Raw genomic sequence first — 18,534 nt, 5'->3', positions numbered from 1 at the left:
TTTGCTATGGAAAAAATTAAATCCTATTTTTAAAAAGAGTTGATTTTTCTAATTTTTGGAGGGCCAAAAATTGGTTTGTTTTTCTTACCCTATCAAACCTCTAGCATCTGATATGAAGAGAAAGGTAAGAAAAACACAGGGGAAAAAGTCCTTATTATTCTCAAGTCTTGCTCACAGAGTAGCTCATGCTCTGTTCCATTACAGTATCATCAGATTCATTCTAAAGTAGCAAAAACCAATGGAGTGTTTGATTCCTATTAAGGAGAAGAGAAAGATGACATATAGAAGAGGGTACAGAATAAAATACAATAGAATGAAACATTGGGCAAAGACCTTAGCATAAAGTACAGCCTTCCTTCCAAAATGTGATTTAAAAATTATTTCAGTCTATTCTCTTTGTCAGTATTTTCAGTACACGGATTTGTTAGTCATGACCACATTGAGAAGGAGAGTCAAACACTGATGACTTATAATCTTATAAAAAATTTATTATAATTAATTGGTAAAAATTATATTGTTTAAATACGAATCTGTTACCTTAAAAAACTGCAAAGTTGTGTTTTTAAAATTTTTTGAAAATGGTTTACTGATTTAAAAGTTATGGAGAATCTTTTATATACATTTGTAACAGATAAAAATAAACCAGATTACAAATCCTTTTTCTTTTTTTTTAAAGCAAACCATGAACCAAGTTTTTTGGTTCAAATTGTGTAGATTAAGTTAAATTGTATTATATTAACCAATATGAGTGTATTTCTGTAAGTATAGTTATGCTGAAATAAAGATTTTTTTTTTTTTTTAATTAGTGAATGGCTGGCTGCCTTTTGGTATCAACTACGACATGTGAAAAGCTTGGAAACCTTCACTGCCATCCTCACCACAAGAAGAAAGCTGAGCAGATTAAAACCAAAGCGATTTTGTTAGATTCATCAGAGAACTGAGGTCTCAGAGCAAACTGCCATTCCAAAATCAGGAGAGACTGAAAAATAACAAAAATCATAGCTGAGATCAGTTAATGGAGAAGAGAAGCCACTGGAGCCAGGAACTGGTAGAACACTCAGATGTTAATTTTGATGAGTTATTGGAGGCTGAGTGTGGACCAGCTTGAGAGTTAAAAACCCCAGGGGCCCAGTCTCATCAGGGAAGAGTACATATTCAGAGGTTTTATTTACAAGAACCCAACCATGTGAAGAATCCCCTCTTGTCTATGTGATGATAGGGAACAGAGGTAAAGGGGGAAAGAAAAGCAGCCATTGGAAGTATGTCCAGTAAAAAAGTACAGATATAAAATATACCCAGAGTACTCTACATAACAAAACCTGCCCTCCAAGGGAAACTGTTTGCTAGAACTTTATTTGACCTTAGAGAAAGGCAATTAGGCAACTGTAGCCTCTTCTAGCTTTCCTATCTCACTTACATGGAAGATTTTTTAAAAAGCTAACAAACAGCTCTAGAGTTCAAAGACCACAAACTTAGGGACCACTAAAAAACTGAGATTTAATTATAAAATTATAGAACACTGTCCCTCCCCAATGCCTTGGTTGTGATTGTGTGTAGCTGCTCAGTCATGTCCAACTCTTTGTGACCCCATGAACTGTAGCCTGACAAGCTCCTCTGTCCATGGGATTCTCCTGGGAAGAATACTGGAGTGTGCTGCCATTTCCTCCTCCCGGGGATATTCTCAACCCAGGAATCGAACCAGCGTCTCTACAATGGCAGACAGATGCTTTACCATTGATCTGGGTAGCCTCCAATGTCTTATCATCACAACAGAGTTCCAGTATAACAACAGTGGATTGCCAATGAGAGAGCAGCAAGACACACCCCATTTATGAAGGAGTTCTTAGGGAAACCTCAAAATGGAGAAAGAAAAAAAAAAAACGAAAACAACAAACAAACTGCAACCAAGGAAACTAGAAGAAACCTAAGCCATGGCACCTACATCCACTGTAAACATTAAACGTAGCCATATTAACATAAAATCTCACACAGAAAGCTTAACTAGTCAATCTCTAATATATCATGTCCAGCTTTCAACAAAAAGTTGGAAAGCATGCTAAAAATGAAGAGAAAACAGTCTGAAGAGATAAGGCAAGCATCAGATCAGACTCAGTTATGACAAAGATTTTGGAATTATCAAACAGAGAACTTAAAATAACTATGAATAATATGTTAAGGGCTCTAATGGAAAAGGTTGACAATATGTAAGAATATGTTAGTAACTGTAAGCAAAGAAGTAGAAACACTAAGAAAGTACCAAAAGGAAATAAATGCCTGAGATCAAAAGTATAGAATGAAGAATGCCTTTTATGGGCTCAACAAGAAATTGGACACGACTGAGGAAAGAATCCATGACCTTAAAGACATGTCAATAGAAACTTCCGAAGTCGATGGGCAAAGGAAAAAAAAAAAAGAATGAACAAAATACTTGCTAGTCTGGGACAATTGCAAAAGACATAACACATGCATAATGGGAAACCAATAACATAAAAGAAAGAAGCAGGAGACTATTCGAGCAGTAGCTGGAATACACAGACAAGCTCTCAAGCTAGGAGTCTCAGGGAACATGAAACAGTATAAATACCAAACATCAGACTCCTGGGCACATCATACTCAAACAGTAGAAAACCAAAAACAAAGAACATCTTCCATGAAACCAGAGGATATTAGAAAGCATCCTGCCTATGGATCAACAATAAGAACTGAATCAAATTTCTTGTCAGAAACCATGCAAGCAAGAAGAGAGTGAAGCATTTACAGTGTTGCAAGGGAAAAAAATTCAGCAACCAAGAATTCTGCATTCAGTGCAATTATCTGTTAAATATAAAGGAGAAATAAAAACTTTCTTAGACAAACAAGAACTAAGGAAATTTGTTAGCAGTAGAGCCGACTTGCAAGAAAGATTAAAAGTACTTTAGCAAGAAAGAAAAGGATATAAATCAGAAACTCAAAGCTATATAAAGGAAAAAATAAATGAAGGTAAAATAAAAAGTTTCTTTTTCTCATTAAAAAAAATTCTTTTTAATTGGAGGATAATTCCTTTACAATGTTGTCTTGGTTTCTGCCATACATCAACATGAATCAGACATAGGTATATATATGTTTGGGCTTCTCTGGTGGCTCTGAAGGTAAAGAATTTGCCTTCAATGCAGGAAACCTGTGCTCCATCGCTGGGTAGGGAAGATTCCCTGGAAAAGGAAATGGCTACCCACTCCAGTATTCTTGCCTGGAGAATTCCATGGACAGAGGAGCCTGGTGGGTATAGTCCACGGGGTCACAAAGAGTTGGACACGACTGAGTCACTAACAGTACCCAGACATATGTTCCTTCCCTTTTGAACCTGCCTCTAGTTTTCTTATTTTTAATTGATCTGACTATTCAAAATAATAATACCAACAATGTATTCAGTGACCTGGGAAAGTGAAATTAATGACAGCAAAATTATAAAAGATGGGAGAGAAGAATTGGGAATACCCTGTTTTAAGGTACCTATAGCCATAGAACAAGTATAGTGTTATTTGAAAGTGGGTATAGATTTGCTACAAATGTGTACTTCAAACTCTAAGGAAACCATCAAAGAAAAAATTTAAAAAATTTAAAAAATTTAAAAGAGGTACAACTGATATGCTAAGACAGTAGAGAACATGGAATCATATACCATGCTCAGTTAAAACCAGAAAATAAAGAGGGGAAGATTTTTTTAAAAATGATTAAGTATAATGATTAGAATAGTTATAAACACGGCAGATATTGATCCAACTATATCTATAAGACTTTAAATGGGACTGATCTAAGGAGACTGTCAGAGTGGATTAAGGAAAAAAAAAAAAAAGACCCTACTATACACTGTCTATTGGAGAAGGAAATGGCAACCCACTCCAGTATTTTTGCCTAGAAAATCCCAATGGATAGAGGAGCCTGGTGGGCTACAGTCCATAGTCTCACAAGAGTTGGACACAACTTAGTGACTAAACCACCACCATACACTATCAGAAAACCATTTAAAAAAGAAAGACATAGAGAGATTAATAGTAAAGGGATGAGAAAGATTACACCACACTAAAACTAGGAAATAAAACCACAATGAAAAACCATTATATACCTATTCAGTTCAGTCGCTCATCGTGTCCAACTCTTTGTGACCCCATGAATTGCAGCACGCCAGGCCTCCCTGTAAATCACCAACTCCCGGAGTTCACTCAGACTCACGTCCATCGAGTCAGTGATGCCATCCAGCCATCTCATTCTCCGTCGTCCCCTTCTCCTCCTGCCCCCAATCCCTCCCACCATCAGAGTCTTTTTCAATGAGTCAACTCTTCCATGAGGTGGCCGAAGTATTGGAGTTTCAGTTTTAGCATCACTCCTTCCAAAGAACACCCAGGACTTATCTCCTTTAGAATGGACTGGTTGGATCTCCTTGCAGTCCAAGGGACTCTCAAGAGTCTTCTCCAACACCAGGTTCAAAAGCATCAATCCTTCAGCGCTCAGTTTTCTCACATCCATACACGACTACTGGAAAAACCATAGCCTTGACTAGACAGACTTTTGTTGGCAAAGTAATGTCTCTGCTTTTGAATATGATATCTAGGTTGGTCATAATTTTCCTTTCAAGGAGTAAGCGTCTTTTAATTCCATGGCTGCAGTCACCATCTGCAGTGATTTTGGAGCCCCCAAGAATACATTCTGACACTGTTTCCACTGTTTCCCCATCTATTTCCCATGAAGTGATGGGACCAGATGCCATGATCTTTGTTTTCTGAATGTTGAGCTTTAAGCCAACTTTTTCACTCTCCTCTTTCACTTTCATCCAGAGGCTTTTTAGCTCTTCTTCACTTTCTGCCATAAGAGTGGTATCATCTGTATATCTGAGGTTATTGATATTTCTCCTGGCAATCTTGATTCCAGCTTGTGCATCTTCCAGCGCAGCGTTTCTCATGTTGTACTCTGCATATGTTAAATAAGCATGGTGACAATATACAGCCTTGACATACTCCTTTTCCTATTTGGAACCAGTCTGTTGTTCCATGTTCAGTTCTAACTGTTGCTTGCTGACCTGCATACAGATTTCTCAAGAGGCAGGTCAGGTGGTCTTGTATTCTGATCTCTTTCAGAATTTTCCACAGTTTTTTGTGATCCACACAGTCAAAGGCTTTGGCATAGTCAATAAAGCAGAAATAGATGTTTTTCTGGAATTCTCTTGCTTTTTCCATGATCCAGCGGATGTTGGCAATATATACCTATTAGAATGGTTAAAATTCAAAACACTAAATTGGAAATACCAAGTGCTGGCAAACTCTTGATCCACTACCGGTAGATCTGATCCATTGCTGGTCAGCATTCAAAACAGTACAGCCCCTTCAGAATACAATTTGACAGTGTCTTACAAAACTACACATAGTCTTACCATAAAATCCACCTATTGCATGCTTAGGCTTTCATTTAACTGAGCTGAAAATATACATCCACATAAAAACCTGCATGTGAATGTTTAGGGCCACTTGATTCATAATTGCTAAAACTTGGAAGGAACCAGAACACCTTTCAACAAGTAAATGGTTAAACAAGATGTGGCTCCTCCCATATAATGCATTATTATTCAGTGCTAAAAAGGGCTTTCAAGCCAGAAAACATGGAGGGATCATAAATACACATTGCCAAGTGAAAGAAGTTTGTCTGAAATGGCTACATACTGTATGATTTCAAATATATGACATTCTACGGAAGGCAAATCCATAGAGACAGTGAAACTATAAGTGGTTATTGGGGGTTGGAGGATGGAGGGGTAAATAAATGGAGAACAGAGGATTTTTAGGGTAGTGAAACAAGTTTGCATTATATTGTAATAGTGGGTACATGGCATGACATTTTGCATTTGTCAAAATAACCACCAGGGAAGCACAAAGAGTAAACCTTAATATAAATTATGGGGTACATTAACAATAATGTACTGATGAAGTGAAAAAGTGAAGTCGCTCAGTCGTGTCCGACCCTCAGCGACCCCATGGACTACAGCCCACCAGGCTCCTCGGTCCATGGGATTTTCCAGGCAAGAGTACTGGAGTGGGGTGCCATTGCCTTCTCCATTAGGCATTCATTAATTGCACCAAAAATACCACACTTTGCAAGATGTTAACAAGAGCGCAGACGACGGGACAGTGGGGAAAGTAATATGGGAACCGTCTGTGCTATGGATCAATTTTTCTGTAAATCTAAAACTGTTCCAAAAATTAAAAGTTTATTGATTTAAAAATGAAGTCAATGGCAGAAATTAAAACTCTATGTGACCCTAGTGAGGACAGAGCATCAATAAGAGCTCTTCCTATGGTGAAGGAAAAAAACAAGTTCACTGCTATTTTTGTACACCATACTAGGATCCCAAATGCCAGATAATGTGCAAAGTTAACAAAAACCTTTATTCCCATCTTGACATTTAGCATTGCAAGAGGCAGAGCACTTAACAGTGAATACTTTTCTCTCTTTTTCCTCAGTTTTCTCATTTTATCAATAAGTTGGCAGAATACAAGTCTTTAAAAAGACTTTACACAACAATAAGCAACTCAGTTTTCACTGATGAAAATAAATGAAATTCAGTCTTTTATCAACTAGAAACAGCAGTAAAGAACGTTCCATCCATCTAAGCATTTCCTTAATCTTAGGTATGATTCTAAGTGCACGACATGCATTACTTAATTGAATCCTCAAAATAACTGTATGAACCAACAGCAGTAATTATTCCTATCTTACGGATGACAGAAAGACGACCTAAAGAGGTTAAAGATTTCCCAAGCTTGAGAACCTGTATTTCAATCCAGTAGTGGATTCAAAGCCTGTGTTACTGTGCCACGTGCGCGTGTGCTAAGTCACTTCAGTTGTGTCCGACTGCCAGGCTCCTCTGTCCGTGGGGTTCTCCAGGCAAGAATACTGGAGTGGGTTGTCATGCCCTCCTCCAGGGGATTTTCCTGACCCAGAGATCAAGCCCATGTCTCTTAAGTCTAAGGTACTGGCAGATGGGTTTTTTACCACTAGCACCACCTGGGAAGCCCCAGTGCTTCTCAATTCTGGAGAAACTGTTAGAAGACTGATCAGAAAGAGTGTATTTCAATCACTGTAAGCAAGCGCCACTACAATAGAACTAAGCTAGAGTACTTAGGTACATAAAAATACCCCAGTTTTAGTCAATCTAGAATAAGATTCTGAGTGAATATCTGTATAAACATAAGTACTATCTTAGTGAAATCTGTGCAGAAATGTGTGTGCATGTCCATGGGTGCACATGCACGTGTGTTTGTGTGTTATGAGAAAGACATAGAACTAGAAAAAGGAAGAGAGAAAAACAGAGCAAGAGAGATTTTAAAACATTGTTTAAAAATCTCCTTGTACTAATTCTGGATTATAATAACTTGAAAAGGTCACCAAGGTACTACTACATAACTTCTAACTGCTATTCTGAGGGAGATTTATAAAGTTATATGTCTCATCTCTGCCTTCTTTCCAATTACTCAGTGTGGAAAATGACATTGGCCTTCCAAAACCTTAACTTATGTTTGGACCCCTTCCATCTTTGAGTCTTATTCTACTGTTGCTGACCATTAAAAAGAATATTTCAGTGGGGCTGGAACAGCCTTACTAGCCCAAGCCAAGCTTTAGCTTTATATGGCTTGTGCTCTTTAAGAGGTTAAATCTAGCCAGCCACTTTGTTCAGAAGTATTAAATGGAAAGACTGTAACATTCAAAGTAAGGCAAAGTTCACTGGGTCAGACCCCAATAATATAATGGAGCATAAAACCTCTAGAATTTTTTACCATAATATTTTATGAAACATATGCACACAGTCATTGGAAAAGAATCCAGTTCAAATGGTTTTGAAGGTCAGTTCAAAGTCACTGCATATGTAGTATCTCTGTGGGAAATATGTTCTATTTTAGAAGTAGCTGGACCCAGAAGCTTCCTTTCCCTATTTTATAGTTTATTATCAGTCCAGCAGTGTATTATACTGGCCAAAAGAAAAAAAAAAAAAAAACACCTACTACCACATGATATAATTTACAGTCAAAAAAACCTAAAGTTCAGCAAAATAATACAAATCTCAGAATCAACAAATTCTTGTGTTACAGAACAGAGGCCATCAGAGGGTAATTCTAAAAGGGAACACTTATTTAAGTGTGGGCAATAAACATAAAAATTAAAAACAATTATTTTATTCTCAACTTCATTTGAAAGTCTTTGACATTCATTGTTAGGAAAAGAGCTAAAGACTCTCAATTCCTGTATTTGAAAGAAAACTGAAATAGGAACTGAGTAGAGCTAACGATTCACAGAATTCTGAGGTTTCCAAAAGCCCGAAAGATATGAGCAACTATGATTCTCCTTAGGGGAAGGAAGTAAAGGGCCACTTTGCATGACAAAGGTCAGATTTCTGCAGGCAAATGAGACTTCTGTAGCTGACTGTTCCTAGGCTCCCCCTGTCTGGCTGAGTCCTAAGAGGTCAGGAGAGGTTCTGAATTTAGCTCACTGCTTTGGGAACACCCCTGGGGCCACTTGATTCATTTTAAGGTCATTAGGACTTTTCTTACTCTGGTTCCAGCTTTAGTTCCTTAAATCTTGCTAGTGTATACCAGCAACTCAGCACCAACGTAGGTTAAAAAGAAAATGAAGGCATTTAGTATTATATGCAGATCAAAAAGACAGAATCTTCTTACCAACTTCTTTTAAATCAAGTAGACCTCAGAGAGTGATAACCAGGCATCCACAGAAAAGTGAGACTATTACAGCTGTCCTGGTATTTATATTATATGATCAAATGCCACTTCTCCAGATTTCATTTAATATGATGTGGCTTTATGTGAAAATTATCCCAAACAGTTTCCTCAATCATCACATATGTTTAATTATGGTATTTTATTGCTTACTTTTTTGTAATAACTGTTGAGTCATTAAAATATGACAAATGCTGAAGTAAAAACTATTACTTTATGGTACTTCAGTGCTTTTCTATTTAGTGCAAATATACACCTAAACTTTCTCACAGTGAACTGGAAATATACCAAATAGATTATACTTACAAAAGTTGGAAGACTTCTGCCTATTTGTAATTAATGAATGGTATCTCTAAGTATTTTAGAGAATGTGTAGAAAACATCTGTATTTAATTATATTATACTTTTCTCAGACAATGGGAATTGAACTAAGGAATATTTTGAAACTCCTATAGAGATGCAAAAGTATTAATGGCTTTTTAAGAACTTTATTGATATAATGCTGGAAATGTTTGGTTTTGCAGGTCAGCAGCCTTGACACTTTGTAAATAACAGATATTCGATATAAAGGGAAAAAACTTAAAATACTGGGCAAATACAGAAAATACATCACTAGAAAAGACAGGGGCTGTAACTTTCCACTATTATTAGATATCACATAAAGAGATACAGAAGATGAGTGGAATAACATTTTGTAACATATAAGCAGGATTTCTCTTTGAATTTTGTTGTGGGTTGAGAAATTCTACAAGAATAAATTCCTACTCAATCTTCAGAGGAAAAATCCTAAATTGTTCTCATGGGAACAGTGGGACACAAAGAATGGGTTTTTAGTACTCGTCTTTAAGTACTGACAAAGATCAAATGTGCTTTCTGGATGCTTACTGGCTCTAAATGCCACTACTTTTCAAAGTCAGTGTCAGTTCTGCAGTCAGTTTTCAATCTCCCAGTGGTAAGAATAAATTCAAAGGCTATGTGCACAGCGGGGTAGACGTCTTTCCCCCTGAATGTAACTGTATCACTCATCAGTAACCTCCTGCCACAAGGGGACTTGTGTTTTCTTTCCCTTTAGTGACTCCTCAGGCTCTTGAATGCCAGTCACTGCCCTGAGACCTGGGGCAATATTCACATAATCTCTGTCAATAGTTCCTACACATGCCATTGGTGCAACTAAATGTCAAGGCTGCAGATCAAAGTCCCCACATTCTAAAACCCATGTCCTTTATGGATCAATTTTCATAAACTATATGCCATGTTTTAGAAATATGTGGAGGCTCACTATTTACTTTATTCCTTTTATCCCAGAGAAGTTTATTTATATGAAAAGTGATCTGATTGGTAGATAACAGTGTGAAATTCTCATGCATTACATAAAACATTCTTTCCTTTGTATTTCCTTTTATTGAAGTATTTTACTCTATCTAGTATTTTACAGTAGAAACACAAAATCCTTTGGTCTATTAAAATAAAAAGGCACGAAATGCTTTGCAATACTTGGCCATCCTTCCCCAGTGCCTGGTACAATATGGGCTAGATGACAGAGCAAATTCTTACTAATGACTGACTTTATTTTTAAATATTCATTATGTTGGAAGTAAATTATATGACAGAAAAGAGCTTCAACACGTGTTTTTACAATCTATTTTCATTTCAATTATTCAAAATTGTTTGGGAAAATGAATATAATTATTAAAAATCATTTTTTTCTGTAGATTTTATATACAAATTACACAGACCTATACTTATTCAAGTAGATCTGAGTAAAATACAATGAACCAAACTATCTGCTTTGAATATCTTTCACATCAATTTTGGTTATATTTTTTAATTTAAAACTTTCTCTAAAGAACTATATTTAGAAAATATCAAAAGCTTTACAACATCACATATACAAATGCTATTTATGCTTATGCCTAGCTAAAGTTTAAATACATTTATTATAGAGGAACAGAGCATATAACACATTAGATATGCACATGTCAGAGGGTGAAAAAGGAATATGGGAAAACAAATACAGACCCTAAAGCCATAGAGTTGATGACTAAATTCCAAATTTATTCCAGACTCATCATCCCAGTTTCCCTAAGCAAATTTTAATACAATCACATGAGATTATTAGCTACAAAGCTTCACGATGACTTCTATAATCTGTGAGATGTTCGGCAAGACACTTACTCAGAAGGTAAGCCGTGGCCTTGTCTGTTTTAGTAAACAATTACAATTTAAGGTTTTTAAAAGTGTGCAGAAAAAGAACAATATTATTTCCATTTTTCTGGTAAATGAGTAAGGCTCAATAAAAATCCAGATAATGGAGGAAACTACAGAGGTCCTCATTAATGGAAATTTACATTTTCTGAGAAATCAAGCTTCTATTTTATTTAATTCTCCTCTTCATTGCTAATAAGAAAATAATTTGTCTAAAATCTAAATGTGATTAATCAAAAAACTACTTTGATAATATATCAAATGAATTGATGTATTAACATAAATAGGAGTGTGTGTGTATGCACACGTACATATTTGCTTCTGCTGAGGGCAGAGGCTGGAGAGTCTAATAGCTATGATTACAAATCCTTTGACATTCCTCTAGACATAGGGCAAAATAAAACTACAAGGAATGCTATGGAAGAGCAAGTGAAGTCTTCTTGTGAAACTGACTTACCAGTTTTTCGAAGGGGGAAATCATCCTTTGCATCTTGTGCTCCAGGTAATGTGTATTTGTAGGATGGAGGTGTTCCACTCAGGGGTGGAGAGCTTTGATCCAATGACGTGTGGTGGGCAGCCCTACAAAAGAAAAAGAGGGCTCACCATTTGTCCTGGAGTTTTTACTGCACACTAGTCAGCGATAATCGGTTGCATGTGCTGCAACATGTATCTCAGCTGTGTTTATGCTCTTCCTTTTTAGTGTGTACAAACCACAGCCTCACGTAACCAAGTTTGCTTTAGCAGTATGTTACAGAATGATGCAGGATGCCCAAGAATGCCCACTGTGTGTTTGGTCATGTGGCCACATAGAAAAGTTTGCTTCATTAAAAGACAGAATTTACAAAGAGCTTGAGTTTTGGTATCTGAAATTACTATGTGTGTTTTCTTAAGAGCCATATTAATGGAAAAGTCATCATCTGAATCCTTTTTGGTCAACTATGCAGAACAACCCAGGTAAAAGTAAACAGAGAGAAGGACTTCAGTTTTTAAAAATTGCTAGGTAGCCCATGAAAGTACATGGGGAGAGTACTATGCCAAGAGACCCAGGTTTCCTGACTTTGACAGCAGTTCCAAGGTAAAGACTGAAGACACATTCTTCTTTGTATGAAACTGAACTCTCAAAATGTGTTATCTTTCTGGCATTAATACAAGTGAAAGAGATACAGTTGTGTCACTGGAGAATAGTTCAGGACTGAACATAGACTACTTAGCCAATATAAACATTTATAATCATTATATATGAAGCAAACATTAGATAGGACATAGTATCAACACCATGATGATTCTACCAATATTATTTCTTTGAATCAACAGTCTCAAGATAACTAGTGTGAGGATATTTCATCTGATCACAATTGGCCAAAAAAAGTATTAAGTTCAGATTTCACAAATTAATGACTTATGGCTAGCTATCCAGGAGTTGGATCCTACTGTTCAGTACAAAAAAAAAAAAAAAAAGATTGCTAAGTAACATTGGAGAGCCATATCAAATATACCTAAGGGAACAGCTAAAGAATTTTCAGCTGACAAGTTGTTTGCATGTAGCTGCTTCCCACTTTTAAAAAAAGGAAGTATCTTTTATTAAAAGAGGCTTTAACTTAGAAGGGATATGAATTAGTTATAAATTATATATGTAACTTCAGGTAATACAACAAAATTTGTTTTTCAGTATTTTTGATGTGGATTGAACATGTGGAAATTTTCTTCAGGGATTGGTTTTTCAAGTCAATCAACATGCGTGATAAAAATTATGTAAATTATTAAAAATTATTTATATAGCATTCTGGAATCTGCCTTATTTACCTTTTTGTTTTTGGATGCAGAAATGGGAAGATACTTATAAGACAGAATTAGAAAAACAATAACTCTTTAAATAGAACTCCTGGCATGCTTGAAATGTCAAGATAACAGAGTATCAAATAATCAAGCATATACTCCCTTATCCTTATGATGTGAGTAATTAAAAATATGTAAGTATAAAATCCTAAACATATTTTATAAATATGAGAGGTGAAAGCAAAGTCACTCAGTTGTGTCTGACTCTTTGTGGTCCCATGGATTGTAGACCACCAGGCTTCTCCCTCCATGGGATTTTCCAGGCAAGACTACTAGAGTGGGCTGCCATTTCCTTCTCCAGGGGATCTTTCCAACCCAGGGATCAAACCCTGGTCTCCTGTTTTACCATCTGAGCCATCAGGGAAGAGATATGAGAGAGATGAAAGTATAATCTATTAGTCTATATTGAAATATGCTTTGCCATCAGTTTTTCTCCTGATTTTTTTAAAATACCACCTCCCTCATACTTTACAGAAAGAATTGTGTGTTGCACTGGACTTGGAGAAATAAGGTTGCATAAAAAACTGTAATACTACAGTGTATTATGTATCAATTTATATGTTAAAAACCAATCTACTCTCATTTTTCAGGGTCACCCCACTCCAGTAATCTCGCCTGGAAAATCCCATGGACACAGGAGCCTGGAAGGCTGCAGTCCATGGGGTCGTGAAGAGTCGGACACGACTGAGCGACTTCCCTTTCAATTTTCACTTTCATGCACTGGAGAAGGAAATGGCAACCCACTGTAGTGTTCTTGCCTGGAGAATCCCAGTGACGGGGGAGCCTGGTGGGCTGCCGTCTATGGGGTCGCACAGAGTCGGACACGACTAAAGCGACTTAGCAGCAGCAGCAGGGGTAAACTGATCACTGAAAACATAGATGTATCAGTCAGCTACTTTTCTTGTCTTCCCTTCTCTTCCTTCATATGTCTTCCTTTTTTTTTTTTTTTTTAATTATGTCAAAAATCTTCTCCATCTTATAACAAGCCAAGTAAAATAAAATCTCAACCAGCCTAATCTTAAGAAATTATTGTAAAGATATCAGATGTACCATCTGAGAATAGAAAAATGCAAAATATGAATTAATTTCTATGCCCCACCTTACATTTATCAGTTATTCATTTGGCAAAGAACATGCATAATACTTTCTAGCCCTCAAGGTGGTACTTGCTAACACTTATTTAAGAGCTAATCTCTGTTACACACTTTACCACATTATTTTACAGGACTTTCCAGAAATCCTCTTTTTTACGGAGAAATATTCCAAGCATTAGAGAATTCAAGGAACTTGCCCTTGGCCATATAGCTCAGAACTTGGCAGGCCAGGGATCTGTGCCCAGGTCGGCTGAATTGAGAACCTGTGATCTTTACCCCTGGGGATGAAGAAAGCCAAACGCTGAACATACGTGTACCAGAGCTTGGGATGGCGGCTCACGGAATGATTTTTTCCATTAGTTGGAGTGTCTTTTGTTGCTGATTTACTCAACAGGAATTCCTGAAGCTTCTGCTTTACTTCTGTACTTGCCACTGCCCCTGAAACACACACACACAGAAACAGATGGTGATTTGGGGTTCTGTCCTTTCCTGCCTCTGGAATATTACTGGTCACAGCATATGAGTTTTCCTATTAAAAGAAAAAACGAGAGTCTAAACAGGCTTTAGAAAATGACATAGTAATGTTTCATAACTACTGCTTCAACTGCCAATTTTCAAAAGACCTCCGATGATTTAATTGCTTTTACAGAACGGGGATTCCCAGAATTAATAGTAGTTTTTTCCTAGCTTTAAAAAATACTGCTGAGGAACGAAGCACTGTTTTTTAAAAGTCAGGAATCTTGGGGGACGATATAAGTGATTAAACACATTAAAATGAGCTCTTCTGAATTTCCAGTTTTCAAAAACTAACTTTAAAGAAAAAAAACTTTTGAGCATTAAACAAATAAATAATGCTGACAATTTCAGTTCAAGTCATCACATTTTAAACCTTGCTACGACCTGATTTTGAACTGACCTCATGCAGGGGAATTATTTGGATCTGTCTCCCTCTTGTGGATAGTTTTTTTTTTTTTTTTTAAACACAAGTTCTACCTTAAATCTTTCCAAAGTCTGGGTACTTAAAAAGTTAAATGGGACAAGGCTTGACTTATTAAAGAGCAATCACTATTTGAATGGGAAGAAGGTGGAGTAATGTGGAAGTAAGTTTATTATGAAACACAATGGCATAGCCATATTGCTTTAGCATAACATTATTTTTAAGGTGCAAAATAAAAGATATTATCATCTTTGCCACACAAGGTTAAGTTTACTTCCAAAGATGCCTGTAGACTGAATGCAGAGAGCTGACATGTGAATGTCAAAGCTTTACATTTGGGCCCATAATTTATTCTTTTACTTAAACACAGACAATTTTGACAAGTTTAATTCCACTCTTTATCAGGCTCCTTTCTGAATGACAGTCAGCTAAAGATGAGGGAAGAGATCCATCTTTTACCCTGGTGCCTCTTACTTTCTCGTCCTCTATCTTTGCCTCTGAGAGGAGGAAGTTGCTGTTCTCTGCGATGCCTCTCTACTTCCTGTTCTTGCCTCTGCTGCTCCAGTTTCTGCTCCTTTTCTAGCAGTTCTTGCTGCTGTTTTATGGCTAGAAGTTCCTGTTGCAACTTGCGAGAAGAGAAAGACATGAGAGTGTGCAATTTCTTTAGGCTTCATAGTCATCAATGACCAAAATCGAAATGTTATAAGCTTTTGGAACTTACTACTATTTACTTTATTTTACCCTTTTTTTTTGTATATTATTGAAATCTGAAGACAAGCAACTAATGCCATTAATTGTTTTACTGTCATTAACAAGCAAGTTTTTAGGTAGCTTCATTACCTATGCCGTCCTATCAGAATATTATCGAATTCACTCAGATCTTCAGTTCCTTGAGTGACTTTTCTTTGTGCATCTGTAATATATGATACAGCAAAGAAAGCCAGGAATTTTCCAGAAGTCTGTTTTACCAAGTCCCTCACAACATAAACAACTGAAATCTTAACTTCTTATCCTAAGAAACAGTATGAACATAATCAAACTGAGTAGAATAGTGAGATATGAATTAATTTGGGGAAAATACATCTGAAATAAAATGAAGGCTAAAAGTTTCAAAACCTTACAGAGAAGGTTTTTAATAGATGAATACAATCCCTAAATCCATCACAAGCTATTTTCTCAAAGTAGCAAGTCTAATTAATTAGTTCACTCAGCACACAAAACTCCTCAGTTACAGACTGGTTAAAAAGAAATCACTTCCACAAGAGTACACTTTAATGCACTACTGTTTGGCTGTTTGAATCTCTTGAATTCACTTCTACGTAATGTACAACATGAATATAAAGCATTCTTAAAATCCATTTGAGTTTTCAATTTTCTCAGACTGTTAAACATACATCAAGGAATAATTGTAAATGTGCCCACTGAGGAATAACTCAAGACTGAGTTTTACTAGGCTCTGACATTGCTAGATACAAGATCTGGACAACTTACTAAGCTACTCAGAGCATGGATTCCTCAGATATAAGACAGAGAAATAATCTCCCTCATGCATTATGTTCAAAATGCATATGAAATTTAGGTTGCAAGTTTGAACAATATTAATTTTGCTTTGATACTAATGAAGTTAGTATAATTTGCTGTTTATGTGAGATAGGTGCCTAAGACTCTGAAATTTACATTGAAAAGTAACAGAAAAAAAAAGTATGTGGAATGGCATAAGAATTATTGTGGAGCAACAGGAAGCCAACTCTGCATGTCAAACATGATAGCTTCTCTTGTCCCAGGACATGGTTAGAAGCATTGCTGGTTTCCTTCCATATTACAATCTCTGGCATTCTGGATGTGCTCTACTAGTCTCTTAATAATTCTCTTTTCTAACAAAAAATTTCATAATTCTGCTTAAACTTTGCCTTAAATGTTAGTTCTATACAGATACTGGGGTTGGTCAAATTGATTTAAGTGCCACCCAAAGCCCAAAAGGAAATGAATATTAATCTCTCTTAGGCATCTAGAAAAGCACAGAATTTAATTTCCACAGCTACTATTCACTGCTGAGGACTGAAGGAATGAGGTTTGAAAAAAATATTCAGTCCTCCAATTTCAGATGTTCTAGTCCAACACAGAGGCGGAATGAAGTAGCAGCTTTGGAGGCAGACAAGGCAAGATTACAAATCTTTACTGGCTATGTTACCCTGGGCAAGTTACAGTATTTCTCTGAGCCTCAGATTACTAGGTGGAAAATGGGACAATAGCATCTAATTCAACAGATGTTGATTATAAAAGCCAAAGATTCAAAACACTAATATAAATAAGTAAAGCATCATGCTGTGTCTTTCTTATTAAAAAAAAAAAAAAAACTAAATGAATGTTAAAAGCATCAACTTTTAGCCTTATAATATATAATGCAAAACAGTAAAGTTAAAAAGAAATTAAAGCAAAAACACTTTTTAAACTTAAAAGGAAATTTTAAGTATATCTTTAGTTTCTGAAAAAGCAACTTACTCTAAAAAATCATTCCAAAAACTAAGTTTTCCATTTGGCTATCTCAGAATCATTTTTCTCCCCCCTTTTCCAATATTTTCCAGATGTCAATAAACCTGCTATATACTACTTTGGGGGCAAAATAACAATTACCTACTTGCTACTATTAACTTTTGAGTAAAATCAAATTACTTTAAATTTTTAATATTGATCTTTACAACTATAAAAGGCATCAAACATAAATGAAAAGATGCATATGGAGCTGTAACTTATTAGTACTGTCCAATATTCAGGGCAACATGGCTTGTATAACACGACAAAATGAACCAGATAGTTATGTAAATCTTAAAGTATGGTGAAGAATATAAATTTTGTACTCATTCATCACTGCTATCTTAAGATGTCTAGAATTATTGAAGAAAGGAATCTAGACATCACTGTTACTATTAATGTCTCAAAGGTCAAACTGAAATAATGTTTGCTGCTGCTAAGTCACTTCAGTCGTGTCCGACTCTGTGCGACACCATAGACAGCAGCCCACCAGGCTCCGCCATCCGTGGGATTCTCCAGGCAAGAACACTGGAGTGGGTTGCCATTTCCTTCTCCAATGCATGAAAGTGAAAAGTGAAAGTGAAGTCGCTCAGTCGTGTCCGATTCTTAGCGACCCCATGGACTGCAGCCTACCAGGCTCCTCTGCTCATGGGATTTTCCAGGCAAGAGTACTGGAGTGGGGTGCCATTGCCTTCTCCAAAATAATGTTTAAGAATCATTAAAAAAAAAAGGTCTATAAACTAAATGAAGATTTCCTACGCTGCAAAATATATAGCCATGATTCCATATGGGACTTAAAATCCTCATTCTTATTTTTAGGGTATCTTACAGATCAATAATTGGAAGAGTTTTTTTAGTAAAGTTCTTTTAGTTAAAGGAAAAAAATATTACAGTTTATATCAGATATCAAAGAGCTTTTTTTGAAAAATAAGATAAAATAGGCCTGCTGGCTAAGGAGTTACGAAACAAGGAACATCAGGAGGAAAAAGCATCTTAACCTTCTCAGATGCTATAATAATCAGTATGGTAAAAGTTTATAATACTAACGTAGATTAATTATCTATATTAACACCAGGTAAATGTGTTTGTACTTGATATGCAAGTGAGTAAAAGATCAAGTGCCTATAATAAAATATGAAATAATATCATATTACCTTATTATAATAATATATTA

At 36.1% G+C, this 18,534-nt stretch overlaps 1 protein-coding gene across 1 annotated transcript in view; it reads right to left on the bottom strand.

Moving 5' to 3' along the window:
* HDAC9 (histone deacetylase 9) overlaps window positions 1-18,534 on the bottom strand; it is a 1,013,734-nt gene that overhangs the window by 457,928 nt on the left and 537,272 nt on the right. Inside the window, exons 5-7 of the mRNA XM_055589928.1 lie at window positions 15,303-15,453; window positions 14,203-14,329; window positions 11,419-11,540 (exon numbers count right to left, since the gene is read on the bottom strand). Of these exons, the coding sequence (XP_055445903.1) occupies window positions 11,419-11,540; window positions 14,203-14,329; window positions 15,303-15,453 (400 nt within the window). The remainder of the gene's footprint in view (window positions 1-11,418; window positions 11,541-14,202; window positions 14,330-15,302; window positions 15,454-18,534) is intronic.

This window comes from Bubalus kerabau, chromosome 8 (assembly GCF_029407905.1).
Source record: "Bubalus kerabau isolate K-KA32 ecotype Philippines breed swamp buffalo chromosome 8, PCC_UOA_SB_1v2, whole genome shotgun sequence".
Lineage (NCBI taxonomy): Eukaryota > Metazoa > Chordata > Mammalia > Artiodactyla > Bovidae > Bubalus > Bubalus kerabau.
This window is presented reverse-complemented; position numbering and strand designations above follow the sequence as displayed.